This window comes from Castanea sativa, chromosome 4 (assembly GCF_040712315.1).
Source record: "Castanea sativa cultivar Marrone di Chiusa Pesio chromosome 4, ASM4071231v1".
In the NCBI taxonomy this organism is placed as follows: Eukaryota; Viridiplantae; Streptophyta; class Magnoliopsida; order Fagales; family Fagaceae; genus Castanea; species Castanea sativa.
Genome location: NC_134016.1, coordinates 40886516 through 40908952, shown reverse-complemented (window position 1 = coordinate 40908952; position 22437 = coordinate 40886516). Strand labels below are relative to the sequence as shown.

The following is a 22437-nucleotide window of genomic DNA, read 5'->3' as shown; positions in this document are numbered from 1 at the left end:
ATTATTTTCTTTTTTACTTTTTTTTCTCTTTCCTAATCAATTTATCCCTAACCTTGCATAAGAGCATATTCTCAACGTTCTTGAGTTGCTCATAGTAATACATACAGCTTTGTTTGTGACAGTGAGGCAGAATCTAGGAGTAGTAGAAGCCTGAATACCTCAAACTAGTTAACCTTAGATGATTAGAGCATTTACAAAGTTCAATAATCACATATATTTATTGCTAGTATTTTTTTCAACAAAGTTGCACATAGTGGTTGACGGAAAAAAAAATAAAAATGAGGTTCAATGTAACCACACCCATATACTCTCCCCTTCCCCCTCCCCAACAACCCCCCGAAAGAAAAAGAAGAAAAATGGAACCCATCTGGTGAACTGTTGCCCTAATCCATAATAACTATGTTTTCTACTCTGTTTTTTTCTTTTTTGGGTTTATTTCAAAATACAACAAACACCCTTGGATCTACATTATATCTATTTCCCATAAGATTTGTTAAAAGCACAGCTGTCTGTTGCCTTCAATTTCTACATTTATTCAACAATAATGCTTCATGAAAAGGAACATTTTGGACATTTCCATGAATTACAAATCCTTCCATTTTTCCCTGTAATATTTGATGGCTCATATGTCTAAAGAGGGTGAATACTGGAAAAAACTACAATCTTTGCAATAGACTAACATTATCGCATACTGGAAAAAACTACAATCTTTGCAATAGACTAACATTATCGCATAACAATAAACATACAAAAGTCCATTCTTGAAAGCCTAAAGATAATGCTTCTTGTGTTGAGGCCCGTGCATATTTGTGTTTGCCTAAGTGTGTATGTATCATATATACACCTTCCAGATAAATAGAAAGAAAACAATATAGAAGTTGGTATAACTTCATTTCATGAACAAAAGGAAAAAGAAAAAATGACTCCTTTCCAAGAAACTTTAAAATTTATAAAAAAAAAAAAAAATATATATATATATATATATATATATATATATCATTAATTTTCAGACATGCCCCATTGAATTGATAAAAAAAAAAAAAAAATCCAAAATACCTGATTGACCACACATATCTTGTTATACTATTTGAAAGGTCAAGCCTACTGGTAAAGTGTAGATTGAAAGTGGCAATAAACTTGGTAAAGTCTCTTGACATTGTACTATAGACCTGGTATTGAATTGCAGATCCGCCAGAAATTGGAGGATTAGGGTGCTGAAGAGGGAAAATTCCCATTTTGTAGCTCACGGGCCACGTAGGCCTCTAATGACCACAAGAGGACGGGAATGGTCAAAAACATTTGCCAAAATATTCAGGAAATTTATACCTACAAAAAGCCATACTCCACACTCTAAGATTAACAATAGTTGGTTGTCTAACAATTATCAAAGCAAGAATTATTCCAAATTATCTATTAGAGAATAGTATATGTAACTATGTAAGCAATTAAGCACTCACTAACTATATTTGTCTTTTGAAACTGTTTTTATATTCCTTTGTGAATCCATTAGCTTTTCCTGCAAGACAACACTCAAAGAACCATACACAATGAAGCAAGGATTGGAGGCCAAGAAAACTCAACCTAAAGAAAATACAGAATTAATGTATATAGCAAATATGAGATGGCGGTTATGAATATGATCATGATCAACATTACTAAGACAAAAATCTGTTTAAACCCTCCACGTTGCTACATGCAAGCGAACTCATCATGAAACCAAATGGTCTTTTCGCATTAAAAGACCAAACCATTACTGAAATTTTTTTGAAATCAAATCAATGAAATCACCAAGTTATATTGTAAGTGGACAATTGCACCTGGCCCCAAGAACAGTTACGGGCTCAGGCCCAATGAGCCTTAAACAATACGAATTTGTAGAGTGTGGGCTTGAAACCCAGGTTAGAAGTGTCTAAGCCAAAGATTGCAAACACTTGAAAACAACAAGGAATATTAATTAACCTGCTCGGACGTAAGCCGAGAGCTGTTCTTATATTCTCTCTTTCTCTTTTTCTTTAGATTACCAAGAAGGGAGCCCCCATTCCTGTTCTAGGTTGCTTCTTAAATACTCCTCTTTTTAATACTTTGTACACGTGTTGCCCCAACTCCCCCTTAGCCTAGATATTTCTTTTCTCAGTGCCTTTGAATAGTAACCAGAAGTTTCCCTTCCACTGTTCAGGTGTCACTTCCCCATTAATGCGGCCAGGGTAGTAGGTGCAGGGTCTTTAATGCGGAAGTGGCAGCCTTTATCTTTGGTATTTCTCTGACATCGGTGCTTCTAGGACATTCAAGGGTTTACCCCCTTTAACCATTGGTCTTGACCGTGTCATTCCCTAACCTTTATCATGAAGTCCCGGGTTCTCCGGTGTCCGTCCGAAGGGAAATTCACTCTCGGCTGGATCCTCGGATCCTCGGCATATGGGCCGACCCGTAGTACTAACAAGTTCTAAACCCAAGAGCAGGTCGGCCTTCCTTAGCATGGCCCAAAGGCCCACATCCCCATCAGGGTCTTTTTACTCCCCACAATAGCCCCTCAAAACTCTAATTTTCAACGTCCGAGGAGAAAAATAGGGTTTTGACCTGACGAGAACCTACTCCATATACTTTGTGAATGATTGCACGTGTGGAAATCGTTTCGCGTCCCAGAAGATACCACTTGGCGGTTTTATTTTCAAAAACGCGCGCATTTATTGCTGTAAGCTACACATTGTCCCCCATGTTCAACGGCGAGATGGGTATCCAACGGTTCTCGTTACTCCACGAAAATTTGGGCGGGACGAATATAATTTCGAGGCCGCTTTTCCGCACATCGTGACGCTTCGGGAACCTGCGCCCTCATTTAATTCCCCAGGGGCTAATCCCATCAAAACATCAACAGTCATACTTTACCTGCAGAAAACCGTGGAAATTTGCACACCTTCAACTTTGTAAGTTCTTGCTCTCTCTATTCTTAACCTTTTCTCCTCGGATATAGTCCTCGGCTGTCCTCATAGATATTCTCCCCTTTAGAGTTTAGCCTTTCGTTCTTTTCTGATGGGTAGGTTTAAGTGTCTAGTTGATACCGCCGCTGGAATGGAAGGCTTCAGAGCCAAGTATAACATTCCCGGCGATGTAGGTTTAAAATATTGTCCGGCAGAAGCCGTGGCCGGTTCTAAAAAAGAGGGAGAGGTTATCATCCCAATGATAGCCTTTATAGAGGGTGGGATGACTCTCCCAATGAGGCCTGTAACTAGGGAGTACCTTCGCAACCACCGGTTGTGTCCCGATCAGTGCCTCTCAAACGTTTTTAGAGTTTTGGGTAGCGTCGATGCTTTAAACGAGCAAATGGGTCTAAATCTCACCTGGCACGATGTTGTCTTTTTGTACGAGTCCCATAAACTCTCCAACGTAGGTTACTATATTAAATCCCACTCCAGCGTTGTTAGGCTAATCTCCTGTCTGCCCAAATCCAACAAAGGCATGAAGGATGACTACCTGATCGTCTCTGGGAATTGGCACGATGGCCTCCACTGCCCAGTTGAGTGGGGAAATCCAGGTGCGACACCTTAGGATTAACCTCCCCATCTCACAACTTCCTTTAATACTAACAAACATGCACACTAACATGTATTTACATTTGTTTAACTTTATCACTGGCTGTGTGAATCTGACCATGTTGTTCACTTTCACGTCTTTCTTTGCAGATAAGCAACACGTGCGTCCGCGCTTGAGCCACTGCAGCGTTGCCGATCTAAACCGAGTGCTTCGCTCCGAGGTGTTTGTCAGCGAGGACTTACAACTTAGAGCTGCTCATCTGATTCTGGGGTACAATCCCATCTCTTCGGACTTCCAGGAGATAGAAAACGCCATAATCGCGGGTGACCGAAGACGAAGGAGAATAAACGTAGCCCGGTCCCACTTTTTGGACGACCACGATCTCCCTGACGCTCCTCACACCGTTTTGTACAACCAGCCCATAGCGGCAATTCCCCTCGCCGTGCACTCTCAGGTAACTGTTGTTCCAGAATAGCAGGTGTCTTCTTCACATACACTAGACGAAGAGATAGATCAATTCCAACTTGAAGACACCGAAAGACCTCGAGGGAATCAGTTCGTCGTACTTTCTGACGAGGAGGAAGAAGCCACCGAGGCCTCTGGAATTGCAGGGTTTGTAGTTGCCCGACCGGAAGACGAATCCGAGGAGGACATGGATAGGATGCAGGATCTCCTAACCAAGAGAGGTGCGAAGGTCGCCGGGAAAAAGACGGGGGCGTCCCAAGTTCTTCCAATCTTGCCACCTCCCCCTCCTCCAGCCGAGCCAAAACTTCCAGCCGAGGATCCCAAAAAGAAGAGAAAGGGGGAGACCGAGGGGACGATCAGCAAGGACCCCAAGAAACCACGACAACAACCTCAACCAGTTCAGCAGCAGAAGCTGGATAAAGGCAAGGGTAGAGCCCGCTCAGTTGAAAGCGGGGAGATCAGGGATGAGGCCGAAGTGCGCCGAGCACCGGTCACTTGGTCCCCTGACTTAAGATTGGATGGTGCACCTATCTCCTGCCAATCCAGTATAAGGGCGGTTCAACAAGGCCATGCCCACCACTTGGCGGAAGTGTTGGAGCGCCCTCTTCTGCTGCCCAAGGACATAGAAACCTTGGAAAAAATGAGCCAGCCACAACTATTCCTCTCTTTAAAAAGAGACCTAGCGTTGGTAAGTTTACCCCTTTTTAGGAAGATTCCACTTTTAACAATATTCATAAGTTTTTTTACTATTCCTGATTCCATCATACTTTGTTACAGGCCATTCAGGAGGTCTTTGTAGCCGAGAAGTTCATAGAAGACACTCGGAAGAAGGCCAGAACTGAGCAGGAGATTAGGATGGAGACTGAGAAGTCCTTAGGCACAGCCCTTGCTGAGAACGAGAAGCTTACCTCGGAGGTGGCTGATCTAAAGAGAGAAAAGAATGGGGCCGAGGCGAATCTGAAGACCATGAAGACCCAGATAGAAGGGCAGCGCAAACTCCTTCGCGAAAAAGATGATGAGCTCTCCCGAGCCCAAAGGGAACGCTCGGATTTGGAAAAGGAACTTGCGCTGATGAAGGAAGAAGCCAGCTCATTCCAACGCTCTTTACAGGCTGCCAAGCAGACGAGTTACGAGGAAGGGGTAGCAACCACCGAGGAGCAGCTGACAGAGGCCTTCGCGGCTTTGTGTCGGGAGTACTGTCAGAAAGTCTGGGGGGAAGCCCTAAACGTAGCTGGAGTTCCTCTATCCTCGGATCTGAGGAAGTCCGAGAACATTTGGCTTCCCCTGGAGATACAGGAGATTGAAGAGGCTCCTACTGCTACTCCTACCCCTGAGTCAACTCTCCCTGCTCTGCCTCCAATGGTCCCACAGCTAATTCCAGATCCTACAGAACCTTCAGGTTCCAACAAAGAGAAGGAAGGAGGCGGGGATGCAGAGAAGGACTTGAGCCAGAAAGTGGAACCCAACGTCCTCCCAACGAAGACAGCAAACAAAGGAAAGCAAGTCCTGACTCCCTTTGAGCTAGAGTTGAGAAAGACCGAGGCCACCAGTACCTCTCAGCAAGACCCCCCTCCAAAAGCTTAGGACCTAGCTTTAGGACTTTTCTTTTTCTACATCTAGATTAAATATGTAATGTACATTTAAGTGATTAATGAAGAACTATTTCGTTTGATCCTGATTTATGTCACATCCATTTTACTTTATTCTTGTTATATTGGTCATAAAGATTGCCATTAGTACATGGTCAAAAAGGGCAGAGCAAACAAATCTAACTTCAAGTTTTGCACAATCATAACCTCCAAGCAGTCATTCGCGTGTTATTAAAAACTTAATAAAAAGTGAAATGGCTAATATGTTTAAACAATGCCTTGGTTAAAAAAGAGAGACCTCATATAACGATTAAAACCTTATAATGTGTAGCATTGTTTTTAGCAGGATGTAAGATCCGAGGACCACTCCTTCCTCACATAAATTTGCTTAATACTTTCAAAGAAATAAAACTTAAGATCCGAGTTATTGAACGGTAAGGCACTAACTCCCAGACACAATAAGAAGTTTGACTTTGATCAAGTTTATAGTCCGAGGACAAGACTTAACTAATTTTCCATTTGATTCTTTAGACCATTAACTTCAAATGTTAATTTTCCCAGAGTAAGAGGTCCGAGGACCCGGCATAACTAAGGTTTTGTTTAACAAATAAAAAGATATCAATTTCCACAAGGTTTGTGGTCCGAGGACGACACTTAACCAAGTTTCTGTTTGATTCTTAAGAACAGTAGCTTCAAATGTTAATTTCCCCAAAGTAGGAGGTCCGAGGACCCGGCATAACTAAGGTTCTGTTTAACAAATAAAAAGATATCAATTTCCACAAGGTTTGTGGTCCGAGGACGACACTTAACCAAGTTTCAGTTTGATTGTTAAGAACAGTAGCTTCAAATGTTAATTTCCCCAAAGTAGGAGGTCCGAGGACCCGGCATAACTAAGGTTCTGTTTAACAAATAAAAAGATATCAATTTCCACAAGGTTTGTGGTCCGAGGACGACACTTAACCAAGTTTCTGTTTGATTCTTAAGAACAGTAGCTTCAAATGTTAATTTCCCCAAAGTAGGAGATCTGAGGACCCGACATAACTAAGGTTCTGTTTAACAAATGAAAAGATATCAATTTCCACAAGGTTTGTGGTCCGAGGAAGACACTTAACCAAGTTTCTGTTTGATTCTTAAGAACAGTAACTTCAAATGTTAATTTTCCCAAAGTAGGAGGTCTGAGGACCCGGCATAACTAAGGTTCTGTTTAACAAATGAAAAGATATCAATTTCCACAAGGTTTGTGGTCCGAGGACGACACTTAACCAAGTTTCTGTTTGATTCTTAAGAACAGTAACTTCAAATGTTAATTTTCCCAAAGTAGGAGGTCTGAGGACCCGGCATAAATAAGAATCTGTTTAACAAATGAAAAGATATCAATTTCCACAAGGTTTGTGGTCCGAGGACGACACTTAACCAAGTTTCTGTTTGATTCTTAAGAACAGTAGCTTCAAATGTTAATTTTCCCAATGTAGGAGGTCCGAGGACCCGGCATAACTAAGGTTCTGTTTAACAAATAAAAAGATATCAATTTCCACAAGGTTTGTGGTCCGAGGACGACACTTAACCAAGTTTCTGTTTGATTCTTAAGAACAGTAGCTTCAAATGTTAATTTTCCCAATGTAGGAGGTCCGAGGACCCGGCATAACTAAGGTTCTGTTTAACAAATGACAAGACATCAATTTCCACAAGGTTTGTGGTCCGAGAACGACACTTAACCAAGTTTCTGTTTGATTCTTAAGAACAGTAACTTCAAATGTTAATTTTCCCAAAGTAGGAGGTCTGAGGACCCGGCATAAATAAGGTTCTGTTTAACAAATGAAAAGATATCAATTTCCACAAGGTTTGTGGTCCGAGGACGACACTTAACCAAGTTTCTGTTTGATTCTTAAGAACACTAACTTCAAATGTTAATTTTCCCAAAGTAGGAGGTCTGAGGACCCGACATAACTAAGGTTCTGTTTAACAAATGAAAAGATATCAATTTCCACAAGGTTTGTGGTCCGAGGACGACACTTAATCAAGTTTCTGTTTGATTCTTAAAAGTAGTAACTTCATGCGTCAGAGGTACTCATAACTTTGAAATGTTAACTGACAAAAGCACATTTTATTAATAATAATACCTTCTAAGATTATTTACATTCCATGGGCGTGGTACCATTCTTTCATCTAGGTCGGCTAGCCGATATGACCCTATGCCTGCTACTGAAACAATGCGATAGGGGCCTTCCCAGTTGGGTCCTAATTTACCCCAAGCTGGGTTCTTAGAGGTGCCCACAACTTTTCTTAGCACAAGATCACCAGGTGCAAGTGGCTTTAGCTTCACGTGGGCATCATATCCTCGTTTTAGCTTCTGTTGATAATAAGCCATTTGGACCATAGCTGCCTCACGTCGTTCCTCGAGTAAATCAAGATCTTTCTCCAAGAGTCCATTGTTATTTTCCGGGCTAAATGAGCTCGTCTTTAGGTTGGGAAAACCAGATTCCAGAGGTATCACCGCCTCGGCTCCATAAGTCATAGAGAATGGCGTTTCTCCCGTGGACCTGCGCGGTGTGGTCCGATACGTCCATAGAACATAAGGGAGCTCTTCTACCCATCTACCCTTCGCATCGTCCAACCTTTTCTTAAGCCCACTGACTATGACCTTGTTAACGGCCTCGGCTTGCCCATTTCCCTGAGGATACGCTAGGGTGGAGTATCTGTTTATGATACCCATGTCACCACAATATTGTCTAAAGGCCTTGCTGTCAAATTGAACGCCATTGTCGGAAATAAGTGTGTGTGGTATACCGAATCTAGTGACAATATTTTTCCAAACAAACTTCTTGGAATCAATATTTCTGATATATGCTAAGGGCTCGGCCTCAACCCATTTGGTGAAATAGTCTGTTCCCACAAGGAGCCATCTTTTATTTCCTGCTGCTCTCGGAAATGGCCCCACTATGTCCAATCCCCATTGCGCAAAAGGCCAAGAACTGGAGAGAGGGTTAAGAACCCCACCTGGTTGATGAATATTAGGGGCGAACCTCTGGCACTGATCACATTTCCTGGCATAGTCTTGAGCCTCCCTTTGCATATTGGGCCACCAATAACCCTGAGTCAGAGCTCTGTGGGCTAAGGACCTTCCTCCAGTGTGGCTGCCACAAATCCCTTCATGCAATTCTTCTAGAAGCCCTTCCGTTGAATCAGGGTGTACACACAACAAGTACGGTCCTGAAAATGATTGTTTGTACAGTTTCTGGTCCTCGGACAACCAGAAACGTGGCGCCTTTCGGCGTATCTTGTCTGCTTCAGATTTGTCCTCAGGAAGGACATCATTCCTAAGAAAAGATATGACCGGGTTGATCCAACTAGGTCCAAGCCTTATTAGATGGATGCGAAGCGCGTTGGCAATGACAAGAGTGGGCTCCAGCAGATCCTCCACAAGGATAATCCTAGGCAAGTCCTGAGCCGAGGACGTTGCTAACGTAGCCAAGGAATTGGCATGAGTGTTCCCACTCCTAGGGATGTGAGCTAAGACAAAGGAGTCAAACTCTGCTTGCTGACGCTTAACCTGGGCCAGATATTCTTGCATTCTTGGGTCTCTAGCCTCCATGGTCCCCCTGACCTGGCCGACAACTAACTGAGAGTCCGAGAACACATGGACTTCTTTTCCACCCATCTTACGTACCATCTGCATGCCTACCAAGACTGCTTCATATTCAGTCTCATTGTTAGTAGCCGAGAACGCCAATCTCAAAGATTTTTCGAAGACAATTCCCTTAGGGGACGTTAGAACAAGTCCAACACCAGATCCTCTCTGATTAGCCGCCTCATCCACATACACTTTCCAATTCGGAGGCATGGCAGCTGTAATCACACCAACTGATTTTTCATCCATGTGTGCTTCTTTTAGAGTTTCTTCTAGTAATGGTTCGGTAAACTCTGCCACCAAGTCAGCGAGGACCTGGCCCTTCACCGAGGTGTGAGGTTTGTATTTAACATCAAAAGCTCCTAATATGGTTCCCCACTTTGCTACCCTACTAGTGTAGTCGGCGCTGCGTAACACTGCCTTGAGAGGCAATTGGGTTAAAACAACCACAGTATGAGACTGGAAATAATGAGGAAGTTTCCGCGTGGCATGAACTATGGCCAGAAGCGCTTTCTCCAAGAGCAAGTAGCACACCTCGGCTTCACTCAAAGACTTACTAACATAGTAGACCGGTCTTTGCATCCCACTTTCATTCCTGATAAGGACCAGGCTGACCGCGTGTACGGCCACTGCCAGATAAGCAAACAAGACCTCGTCCGCCTCGGGGCGAGACAAAATGGGTGGCCGAGAAAGATATTGTTTAAGCTGCTGGAAAGCTAACACATAGTCCTCGGTCCATTGAAACCCTTTCCACTTATTCAACAATTGGAAGAAGGGACGGCATAGGTCAGCTGACCGAGAGATAAACCTATTCAACGCGGCAATCATCCCAGTCAATTTTTGGATTTCCTTTGGGTTGCGAGGAGGCTGCAAGTCCTGAATAGCCTTCACCTGTGCTGGGTTTACCTCTATGCCTCTATGAGTGATCATGTACCCTAAAAACTTTCTAGACCCAACGCCGAAAGAACATTTTGAGGCATTAAGGCGCAGCTTGTACTTTCTTAACACCTGAAAGGTGTCAGCCAGGTCTTTCACGTGTGAAGGTATCGTTTTGCTCTTTACCACCATATCGTCTACATACATCTCAATAGTCTTCCCCAACTGCTGTTCGAACATCCTAGTCATCATTCTTTGGTAAGTAGCCCCAGCATTTTTCAGACCAAATGGCATGACCTTATAATGATAATTCCCCGTCGGAGTAATGAAAGCAGTCTTCTCTTGGTCCTCCAATGCCAAGGGAATCTGGTGGTAACCTTGGAAAGCGTCCAAAAAACTCATCCGAGGATGTCCGACAGTGGCATCTACCAGTTGGTCAATACGCGGCATTGGGAACGAATCTTTGGGACATGCCTTGTTCAGATCAGTAAAGTCCACACATACCCTCCACGTTCCATTCTTCTTTTTAACAACAACTGTATGGGCCAACCACTCGGGGTAGAAAACTTCTTTGATAGCCCCAGCCCTCTTGAGTTTAAGCACCTCTTCCTTCACAGCCTCGGAATGTTCTCCGGAAGAGCGCCGAGGTGGCTGCCTTCTCGGAACAATAGCTGGGTTGACATTTAAATGATGACAAATGAAGCTCGGATCGACGCTTGGAGCTTCGTAAGGATCCCACGCAAAAACATCAATATTGTCCTTCAGAAATTCTAACAATTCGATCTTCTCTTGGTGTGGCAAAAGTATGCCGACCTGGAAGAACCTCTCTAGATTATCAGCTACTGGAAAATTTTCTAACTCCTCGCAATGTGTCTCCTTTCCTGTCACCATCCCAGATGAACTAGGAGTTGTTAACTGCTATAAGTCTTTGGTGATTGAAGCCGAAGACTCGGCTTCTGTCTAGTGCAGTACTGCAGCCGATATGCACTGCCTGGCTACCGATTGGTTGCCGAGGATTTCCTCAACACATTCCCCCGAGGGGAATTTAACTTTAACATGTAAGGTAGAGGAGACGGCTCCAAGCGCGTGCAGCCAAGGCCTGGCGAGGATGGCTGTATATGGAGAGTACGCGTCAACCACAATGAAATCCACCTCAACCGTTTCCGAGCCGGATTGAACGGGCAAATGGATCTGTCCCTTCGGCACAACGGCTCTCCCCTCAAAGCTTATATGCGGCGAATCATAAGGAGTAAGATCTTCCAACTTCAACCTTAACCCCTTAAATAGATCAGGGTACATGATATCTGCACCGCTGCCCTGATCTATCATCACCCTTCTCACATCATAGTTTCCTATCCTGAGGGTGACCACAAGAGCATCGTCATGGGGCTGGATAGTCCCTACCTTATCCTCCTCGGAGAAACCTAAGACGGGCAAAGTGCCCTTCAACCTCTTCGGCCTTCTACCCACATCCTCGCCCTGAGGATGGGAAACCGCTATCACCCTAGTGGGACCTGAGCCGGTCCTACCAGGTGCAGCGAAAATAACATTGATTGTTCCCAATGCCGGCCGGGACGAATTGTTCCTCTGATTGTTTGAACCTGACTGGCTGCCCTGACCAGTAGGTTGACACAAGTGCTGCTTCAGTTTTCCTTCACTGACAAGCTGCTCCAGATGGTTCCAAAGGGTCCGACAGTTCTCGGTAGTGTGGCCTATATCCTGATGGTACTGGCAAAAGAGGTTCTGATTCCTCTTCGCAGGATCCCCTAACATCTTACTAGGCCATTTAAAGAAGGGTTCTTTACGAACTTTCTCCAGCAGCTGATGTACTGGTTCCCGGAATACAGTATTTACAGCCTGAGGTGCTGCCGAGCCGGATTGCCCGAAGTAATCCTTCCTCGGCTTGTTGTTGTGATATCTGTCCGACCTGAAATCCCTTCTCTCCTGCGGGATAACCTTCTCCTTTCCCTTTCCTTGCTGTTGGTCTTCCTCCACTCTCTTATACTCGTCAATACGGTCCATGAGGCGACGTACACTGCGAACAAGCTTTTTAGTCAAAGACTTTCTCAGGTCGTGATCAGTAGGAAGGCCTACCTTAAAGGTATTAAGCGCCACCTCATCAAAGTCGCCATCTATTTCATTAAACATCTCCCAGTAACGGTCGGAGTATGCTTTCAACGTCTCCCCTTCCCTCATGGTCATGGATAACAGCGAGTCCAATGGCCGAGGTACTCTGCTACACGTAATGAACCGCGAAGTGAATGCTCTAGTAAGCTCCCCAAACGAACTTATAGACCCCGACTTAAGGCCGTTGAACCACCTCATAGCAACAGGTCCCAGGCTAGAGGGAAAAACTTTACACATCAGGGTCTCGTTGTGAGAGTGCACCGCCATCCTCTGGTTAAAGTGACTCACATGCTCCACCGGATCAGTCCGGCCATTATAGATGGTGAAAGTGGGCTGGGTAAACCTTCTGGGAAGCCTTCCTTTCTCAATCCTCCGTGTAAATGGAGATTTGGAGAGTTGGTGCAACGCCCTACTCATAGCATCGTTGCCTAAGCCCCTAGAATGAGGCTTCTTGCGTCTGCGAGTTGGCTGGTGGTCCTCTTCACCGGAGGATGTTGCACTGGTGGGAGAGCGCGACCTTGAGCCGTAGCCACCTCCCTTGTCCTCCTCCGAGGAAGAATTAGATGAGGACGGTGAAAACCTGCGCTTAGCACGGCGTAACCTTCTCTTCAAACGATTGATTTCCTTCTGCATGGATTTAGAACCCTCATCGTGGGTGGCGCTACCCCCCTCATGAATATGGCTAGCGCCTGGGTATTCTGTATGGACACTTCCCTCACGATCCCTTCGATGTTCAAGACGTTCGAAATGATCTTCCGGCTGTGATCCCTGTGACTCTGCATGGTGAGCACCTAAGCCTGCCATAGTATCCCTACCTCTTCTAGACTAGATTTCCCACAGACGGCGCCAATTGTAAGTGGACAATTGCACCTGGCCCCAAGAACAGTTATGGGCTCAGGCCCAATGAGCCTTAAACAATACGAATTTGTAGAGTGTGGGCTTGAAACCTAGGTTAGAAGTGTCTAAGGATTAAATGACAAGCCAAAGATTGCAAACACTTGAAAACAACAAGGAATATTGTAAATCAACCTGCTCGGACGTAAGTCGAGAGCTGTTCTTATATTCTCTCTTTCTCTTTTTCTTTAGATTACCAAGAAGGGAGCCCCCATTCCTGTTCTAGGTTGCTTCTTAAATGCTCCTCTTTTTGATACTTTGTACACGTGTTGCCCCAACTCCCCCTTAGCCTAGATATTTCTTTTCTCAGTGCCTTTGAATAGTAACCAGAAGTTTCCCTTCCACTGTTCAGGTGTCACTTCCCCATTAATGCGGCCAGGGTGGTAGGTGCAGGGTCTTTAATGCGGAGGTGGCAGCCTTTATCTTTGGTATTTCTCTGACATCGGTGCTTCTAGGACATTCAAGGGTTTACCCCCTTTAACCATTGGTCTTGACCGTGTCATTCCCTAACCTTTACCATGAAGTCCCGGGTTCTCCGGTGTCCATCCGAAGGGAAATTCACTCTCGGCTGGATCCTCGGATCCTCGGCGTATGGGCCGACCCGTAGTACTAACAAGTTCTAAACCCAAGAGCAGGTCGGCCTTCCTTAGCATGGCCCAAAGCCCCACATCCCCATCAGGGTCTTTTTACTCCCCACATATATAATAAACCATCTCAAAAGAATAAAAAAATAGAATGATATATAGGGGAAATAAAAATATACATGATGGAATGCTACATTCTCAAGAGTAAGGTTTAAAGCTAATAAGAGAAGGGGGATCCAGAAGCAAAGTAAATAAAACTGAAAATAAATTTTATAAGTAAGGGGGTTCTTTCTCAAAAAAAAAAAATCCTCCCAGAAATTTTGTTCGCGGATCTATCACAAAAACAAAACATTATCATTAAAACAAGGAAATAAACTTCGAAATTTATTGTTTCACGAGTTCAAATAATTATTTCAACATATGTGATGAACTATTGCCTGATAGGTAAAGAAACATATTGCCAAAAATTTATCTCATATCTCCAAAGAAACTGCAAAGAAAAAATTTCTTCTATCCCCATACTTAATGAAGGAGTATAAATAAACTTATATAATGCCATTACTTTTTTTTTTTTTTTTTTTTGAAATTCAAAGATTCTTTTGTCAAGAGGTAAGATTGCTGTCTTAAGTCCTAACATTCTTTACCTTTGCATCAACATATATATAAAAAGCACCAATGCAGCACCATATATCGCATAGGTTAAACAATATATATAGTATTAGCGCAAAAACGAGGAACAGAAGGAAGCATTTTATAAGCTCTAACAAAGTGCTACAAATTTTCAATTTTCTGACAAAAAAAAAAAATCAAAAACCAAAATTATCATAACATCAACTTGTCCTGCATATCAGATTTCCCGTGGGGAACTGAACTGAAAAGAGAGACTCACAATTCTCACTAACCAAACAGCACATAGTGATAAAGAGAGACTCACAATTCTCACAATTTCGGAATTGTTTTGTCGTGTCATAATCACTGGCAAGTGGCAGCCGTTCGATTTGCGATTGATAATCGAACGGCTTCTCATTGAGGATAAATTATTCCAAACCACGTAAAAAGGACAAAAAGTATGCGGGTATGTTCGTGTAATAAAGTACATGTATAGTATAATCTATCTATACTATTATTTAAGGGGCTTCTCCTGTTTGGATTCTTATTTTTTTAGTTCAAAAATGCCTCTATAGTCCCATGTTTAAATAAAGACAAAACTAAAGGACAATCCGGTAAAAACTCATTTTTTAGTTCAAAGATGCCCCTACAGTCTTATGTTTAAGTAGAGACAAAACTAAAGGACAATCCGGTAAATATGCAATTCCAACTCCAACTCCCACTAAAATATTGCCTAAAAAATAGGACCACTCTCTTATTAATTTTTTAATTGATTTATTCGCTTATAAATTAAAATTTTAAAATAAAAATCATATATTTATATATAAAATAATTAAATACAATTTTTTTTTTACAAACTAGAACCACTAAAAAAGAAAAGTCTCATCGCACGCGCGAAGCGTGTGTGATGAGACTAGTTTTTTTAGTGAGGCTACCCAGCACAATAGTTAATTATCTATTTTTAAAAAGTTTTGACACTAATTTTATAAAAAACTAACTTTTGAGTACGCACTCATGAGCGTGTTCAAAGACTCTTCTATATTTTGAGGAAATAATTAATAATTTGTATCAATTATAATTTGGAATTACTATATTTTTCATTTACAAATTTGTAAAAAGAAATGTCCGGTTAGACTTTTTTGGATAGAATGTGGGATAGTTTTTTTTTTTTTTTTTTTTCCAAATTAAAAATGTGGGTAGATAAATTTTTTTTAACAAGGTAGATAACTTTTTTTTTTAAAACGTGGATTTTTTTATTAGGTTTCTTGTTTTTAATTTTTAAAAAGAAGTTAAAAGCAATTTAAATTGTAATCAAACTTGTATATATTTATTCAGTTTTTATTTTTTGGCTAAACTTGAGGATGTTTTAAAAAAATGATTTGAAGATAAACGTGAGAATGATTTTTTTAAAAGAAAAAAAACAACAACAACAAACGTATAGTTGCTTTGAAGAAGTGGATTAGTGGAAGAGTGATCCTATTTCGTAGAAAATGTTTTAGATGAGAGTTAGAGATATATTTTTACAATGTTATCATCAAGTTTTACCCCTACTTAAAGGTAGGCTGTAGGGGTATTTTGGGATAAAAAATCCGGTCCAAACAGGGAAAGCCTCTTAAATTAAATTTTGGGTAAAATTTAATAATTTGCATTAATTATAATTTTAATATTTGGTACAAAAAACATAATACTCATTGCACATCTAAATTTTTTTGTGATTGAAAAATGTAGTAATCTCAAATTATAATTTATGCAAATCATTAAATTTTACCTCCCAAAAAAGTAACTTTTTAACATGGGTTAAAAAAAAAAAATTGGCCAATTAAAAAAATAAAGAAAGAGGAAAGTTTAAACATGAAATTTGTTTATGAATAAGTGGGTTAGTGGAAGAGTAATCATATTTTGTAGGTAATGTTTTAGTGGGAGTTAAAGATGTATTTTTACTTTATTATTCTTTAGTTCTGTCTCTACTTAAACTTAGAGAAATATGAGTATTTTGGACAAAAAAAAAAAAAACTGATCCAAATAGAGGAAGCCCCCTTAAATGGCCTTTAAGCACGTGCTCACGCGCGTGTCATGCTCAAAGGCCTTTCTATTTTTTAGATAAAATTTAATATTTTGCATTCATTGTAATTTGGGATTATTACAAATTTTAATCTAAAAAAAAAAAACTTTGGGTGTGATGAGTATAAATGCATAATACTCATCACACTCCTAGGTTTTTTTTTTGTGATTAAAAAATGTAATAATCCCAAATTACAATGAAGGTAAATTATTAAATTTTATCTCAAAAATAGAAGAGCCCCTGAACATGACACACGCGTAAGCGCGTACTTAGATGCTAGTATTTTACTTGTAGCCCAATTAATTGAAATTTCTCAACCCCAAATATTAAATAGCATTAATTTTTTTAATAGGATAGGCTCTCATGTTATGAAGGTTTTTTTTGATAAAAATTTTTAAGGGCTTCCCTTGTTTGGACACGAATTTTTTGTTCTAAAATACCCCTACATCCTTATGTTTTAGTAGAGACAAAACTAAATGACAATCCAGTAAAAATACAACCCTAACTTCTACTAAAACATTGTCTAAAAAATAGGGTCACTCTCCTTTCAAATTTATTTATCCACTTATAAATTAGATTCTTAAAATAAAAATTATATATATATATATATATATATATATATATATATATATAATGAAAAACACAGATTTGTTTTTGCTACAAACACTAAAAAAAAAAAAAAAAAAAAACAAAGCCTCATGGCATGCGCGAAGCGCGTGTGATGAGGCTAATAGATAAAAAAAAAGATATCAAATTTTTGTTTTCCCTTTCCGATAAAACTTTCTTTAAATGAATTATTAATTATTATTCTAAAGACATCTGTGGCACTTATGGACATTTCTTTTTCTTTTTTTAAATAAAAATAATTTTATAACAGACTAGTACGAGCTATTATTAGTTTTAATTTAAATTTATTATTAAAATTACATTTTAATTTAACAGTAATAATTTCATACTAAAAATTTTGTTAAATTATTACGAAGGAGATATTTACGTTTTACACCTAAAAAATCAGTTGGAACTGGGAAGCTAAAGCTAGCCGTTGATGGAGAAATGGCTAATCGAACCGCGTCAGATTGAGAGAATATTCTCCCAAACAAAGACTAATTTTTATTCCTACCATCAACGGCCTCAAACAAAAGTAGCTTTTCGCTATTTTCATTGGCAGCCGTTCGATGCACGATTGTTAATCGAAGGGCCTCAAACAGAAAGTAATTTTGGTGAGCGTCACTACGCAGCCGTTGGATATGCAATCGCAATTTTGAGCTATAAAGATAGTGTGCAGAATAGCTGCAATCACAAAAAAACTTCACGTCAACCCGTTTTTTTTTTTTTTTTTCGAAAAAAAAAATTCCATGGCTGGAGTATGCGGAGGACGCACGGAGTCGGAGAGAAATACCATTTCCGAATGTGATGCAAATCTTAGCAATCATGGAAGGTTAGTCTACTGACTCTACTCTACCGTGTCTTCATTTTTTTTTCCGTGTTTTACTATATATATATCTAAACCCATCCCTAAATATTCTGGCGGATCAGCAAAACTCCGCCACCTTTCACTAAAATCGTCACAACTGACGTGAATCACGTCCCCGCATAAGTCATAACTATATCTATCTGAATTTTTTTCAGATAAGCCAACTTCTAAGTCTCTTGCAGGCTACCTTTTGTGCTACTAACCCTCGGCAAAGCCGATCGATGAACTACTTTTCATCGTGTTTGATGAGCTGAACCCAATTACGTAGCCACACATTTCCTCAAATACAAGCCAACTCTTTGATGAAGCACAACAGATGTTCCTCGCACCAAAATCACCATTTCAACCCCAGTTAGCTTGGGTGACACCCAGTCCAGTCCAGCCCATGCATAAAACCTAGCTAGCGGGTGAAATTTGCGGTTGGAGAAGCTGGGCTAGCAGTCAAAAGAGCATTCACTGTGACTGGCTAAGCTTGGGGCCATCAATCTAATGTCGTGGAAGTGAGGGACTTGAGAAAACCGCGCGTTGTTGGAGGGTTTTAATGAGAGGTTGCGGTGCCACCGATTTGAAAAACAAAAATTAAAAACAGAAAACCAGTGGTTTTGTTGCAAGCAGAAGTTAGGATCGGCGATCGATGGTGAGATTTAATTTATATACAGAGAAGAAATATTCTGTGGTGCAATTGGGTTTTGGCTTTTTTTGCCATTTGGGTGGAAGAATTATGGCATGCCGTACATGTTGATGGTTTAAACCTTGTCATGACAGCGGGGTTTAGAGCCTCATGGCAGGTGTAGGAGTTGATTGGCTTCAAACACTAGCCAGTTTAACCTTTGATGCTCAAACGTAGCACTGAGAGAAGAAGCTAAGATAAGAATATATGCAAGGTGGCGGCTACATGTCAATATGCTCCAGGGATGAGGGGAGTAGTTTTAGTCTTTATGGGTCAATTTGGATTGAGGGAGGAGGATGAGAGTAGAGTATAGATAGTCGGAACTTAGGCCAATTTTCAGTCAACTATAAGCTCTGCTCTCACTCCCTCACCGTCAAAGGGAAAAGAAGAGAGAAAGAAAGACGCGAATTGAGAGAAAAGCTTTATTTGAAGTGGGCTTCTTTTAATCTTTAGATGGGTCACTTGGTCTGCAGCATGTAATTCATCCTAATGAAATGAGAGAGAATGAGAAGGTTTTAAATGGGATGAGAGCTCGACAAAGAGGAACCCTTGTTTTGTTTTTTTTTTTTGATATGGAACTTACGTAGCACTTAAAAGTTGCCAAACCCACATTTGTGGGTTACAAAACTTATTCTTAAGTACTTCCCATGGGCCAATCAAAAAAAGGAAAAAAAATTACTTCCCATGGGCGAAACGAGAGCTTGTGTTTTTTACACCCATATTTATTTATTTATTTATTTATTTGCCTTTGCTCTATGTTGCTTGCGAGCTCAGCTCTGTTGTGGTTCCTACCACTCGGTTTGATTTCTGTGAAATTTTGAAAAAAAAAAACAAGGTGTCAACGGTCACCTTTGCCCCAGGTTAAGAAACGTTCATTTTGAGAGGATGGATCCAAACGGCCAAACCCCCCAAAATCCAGTGATTTCAAATAAAGGCATACGTGGAGCTGTAGAGGTTAGGAATTTCAAAGTCTCTTCGCGATCTCTAACCCTAACCAAAGCTATTCCTATCGTACAGTTTCAATGCCTCTATTCCTTTGTTTTCAATTTACATAATTGATTGTTACTCGCATCTATTTTTCGTTAATTTATTGATTTTCTTTTTAAATCAGTTTCAACTCAAATGCTGCTGTGACTGATTGCTTAACGATCAGATTGAAAGCTTTAATTTCAAAAGCTTTTTATGGCCTATTCAACAGGTTTGGGTTCCAATGTTCTATCTCTCTCTCTCTCTCTCTATTTCTTTGTTTTTCAATTTGTTATGATGGTTGGATCAATTTTTATTTAGTAATTGATTTTTTTATTTCCATTTTGTATTCTACAAGTTTCAGCTTAAAGGCGGCTGTGAATTTAGTGATCATCAGATTGAGGGATTCAATTTTGGAAGCTCTTTATCACCTACTGAACAGGTTTCAACCTCTCTATTCCTTCGTATTTCAAATTTGATTGTTACTTGGATCAATTTTTATTTAATAATTGTGTTTTTTTTTGTGTTTTGTGTTTTGTGTTTTGTGTTTTGTTTTCTATTTCAGTTTAAATGCCCCTGTGAAATTAGTGATCAGATTGAAAGGTTTCAATTTTGGAAGCTCTATATCTCCTATTGAGTAGATTTGGATTCTTGTATGATTATGTTTATGTATGTACGTATGTGTGCTTGTATAGCAAATTGCACATTGGTGTTAGCTTCTGGATATGCATAATTTGGGGATTATTTGGAAAGAGTAGTTATGCTTGTTAATTAGGTCGATGATTGTTGGTTGAAGTTGGAAGGCAGTTAACTCTCTGTTTAGCGGCTATGAATAATTGATTTTTTTTTTTTTTTGGGCTATCCATTTCATATTCATTTTGCATTTGTTTTATATGAATTGGTTTTCTCAATTTAATGGTATGTTTTACTTATAGAGTTACTTTTTTTTTTGGGGGGAGGGGGGGGGGGGGGGCGGCAAAGTTGTGGTGTTGATGCAGCTATAGAAGATCAATTTGTTACTACTTCAAAATTCTTCCAAGGGCCTACGTGTGAAGTTCCAATTAAAGTAAAAATCATTTGGTTTCAAAGGTTTAATTATATGTATCCTTAGGTTAAAAAATGATTCAATATGGGTTTTTATTTAACTAGTTATGGTCAATTTTGTACTTATAGGCAAAACTGTAAAGTCTGTAATGAATACTATGCTTGAACTTTGTCCTTCATTGGCCATATTGAACTCCCAAGATGACTCTAAAGATAGAATTGATCTCCGTGCCAAAGGAAGAGTATGCTGAATTCCTAAATCATCAAAAGTGAGTTGCTTCTTCCTTTGCTTCCACTCTAGGCCCAATCAGATTGTACTTGCCATTGTCTTTAATGTTCCAATTCTGATTCATGGATCTTGAGGTCTATGAAAATAAAACTTAAGATATTTAAGATCTCCTAGAAAATCCAAGAATCAACTAAACTACCAAAATATCCTTAATTAGTAGGAATTGCCGAAATTCCAATTTTGCTCCTGAATACAAAATTGACCATAACTTACTAAATAAAGGCCAAATAAAAAACTGATTGACCCAAAGACACATAACTAGGCCTTTAAAATTGGGTGACTTTTAAATTAATTGAACTTCAAGCATGGCCCCATAAAATAAATCTTGAATAGGCAAATTTGCAAAGTAGTAACATTTTAATCTTCCATGGCTGCATCAGATTTGTTGGTTTGGAACTGTTGTGTTGCTTTTCTAATTGCTGGGTTGTTGTGAGGAGTGTGGGCGGTTTTCTTATGGGGAATACTGGTTGTTTGAGGACTGAGTGTCAGCCATTGTTTGGTTGCTATTTATTTTTAGTGTAGCTCACAGGAGCCACATCTTGTTCACTTGGTTACTTTCTTTGTCTTAATTGGTTGCTTATTGGAATCCAAGGAAGGTATACAGCCCAATTTTGTATTCACCTCTGGTATGCTCTCTATTACTTTGATTCGTCTTAATGGGAGTTATTACATGCAATGGACCTAGGTTGTTGAGGTTTTTCTTTTGGTAGCAAGAAGTTTACTTATCTAAATGATTAACTCCCTCCTACTATGGATCCTAAGTATGCTGATTGGAGGGTTGAGGATGCACAGATCAGAAATTGTTTGTTTAATAGTATGGAATCCAGAATGTGTTGTAGCCAAGTATTTTTGCCCACTACTAAACTTGTTCAGGAACAAGCCCAAGGGCTAAATTCTGGTGTCAATTTTGAACGCTATTAATTTCTCTTTCTTTTCCTGTACAACCCCAAGGTAAATCCCTTACTCTTACCTATGAAAGCCATAAAACTCTATATACTTTCTCTATCAAATAGTCGGAAAAAATCTCATCAAACCCTGGCTAATTTTGAGTGCTAACTCTATGTTCAACATTTCAGAATCCTAGATCCTCAATTCCTCCTAATCATTAACCCACCAGAAGCACCCAATTTATTCTACATCAGGTTGTTCGATTTTCCTATTGTTTTGTTGCTTAGAAAACGGAAGAAATGAAGTATTACTTTGGAAAACCTTAAATTCACTTATCCATGCTAGTTTTGATATTAGGAGTAAAAGGCCATATTTTTAAATTTCAAATTCAAGGGGAAGGGGGTATGTGTTGTTTTGCTTGGTTGTTTTTAAACTGTTTGAAGATTTAAGAAAAGAGTTGTCCATTATCGTTGTTGGCGCATATTCTGACTAGCATTAAAATTAGCAGGAAGTAAAGGGAAAAGGTATTTTTGTTTTGATTGAATGGTGTTAGTGACAATTTTTTCTTAAGTTTAACTTTTATTTGTATCTTACTCCATACAATTATATGTTAATTATGATGGGTTTTTCACTAGAAAGTTATGTTACTTCAGATTATGTAACCATAAAGTAGAGCATTTTTGTTTGGTGGGCCTGCAAACTTTTATGAGTATTCTCCTTTCTTTGCTAAATATGTTAAGT

At 40.1% G+C, this 22437-nt stretch overlaps 1 protein-coding gene across 1 annotated transcript; it reads left to right on the top strand.

Moving 5' to 3' along the window:
• The first annotated feature begins 4617 nt into the window (after positions 1–4617).
• On the top strand, positions 4618–20770 carry LOC142632908 (uncharacterized). Its single transcript, XM_075807223.1, has 3 exons — positions 4618–4684; positions 4774–5395; positions 20649–20770. The coding sequence occupies exons 1-3, from the start codon at positions 4637–4639 to the stop codon at positions 20768–20770; spliced, it is 792 nt and encodes a 263-aa protein (XP_075663338.1). The 5' UTR covers positions 4618–4636.
• The last annotated feature ends 1667 nt before the right edge of the window (positions 20771–22437 follow it).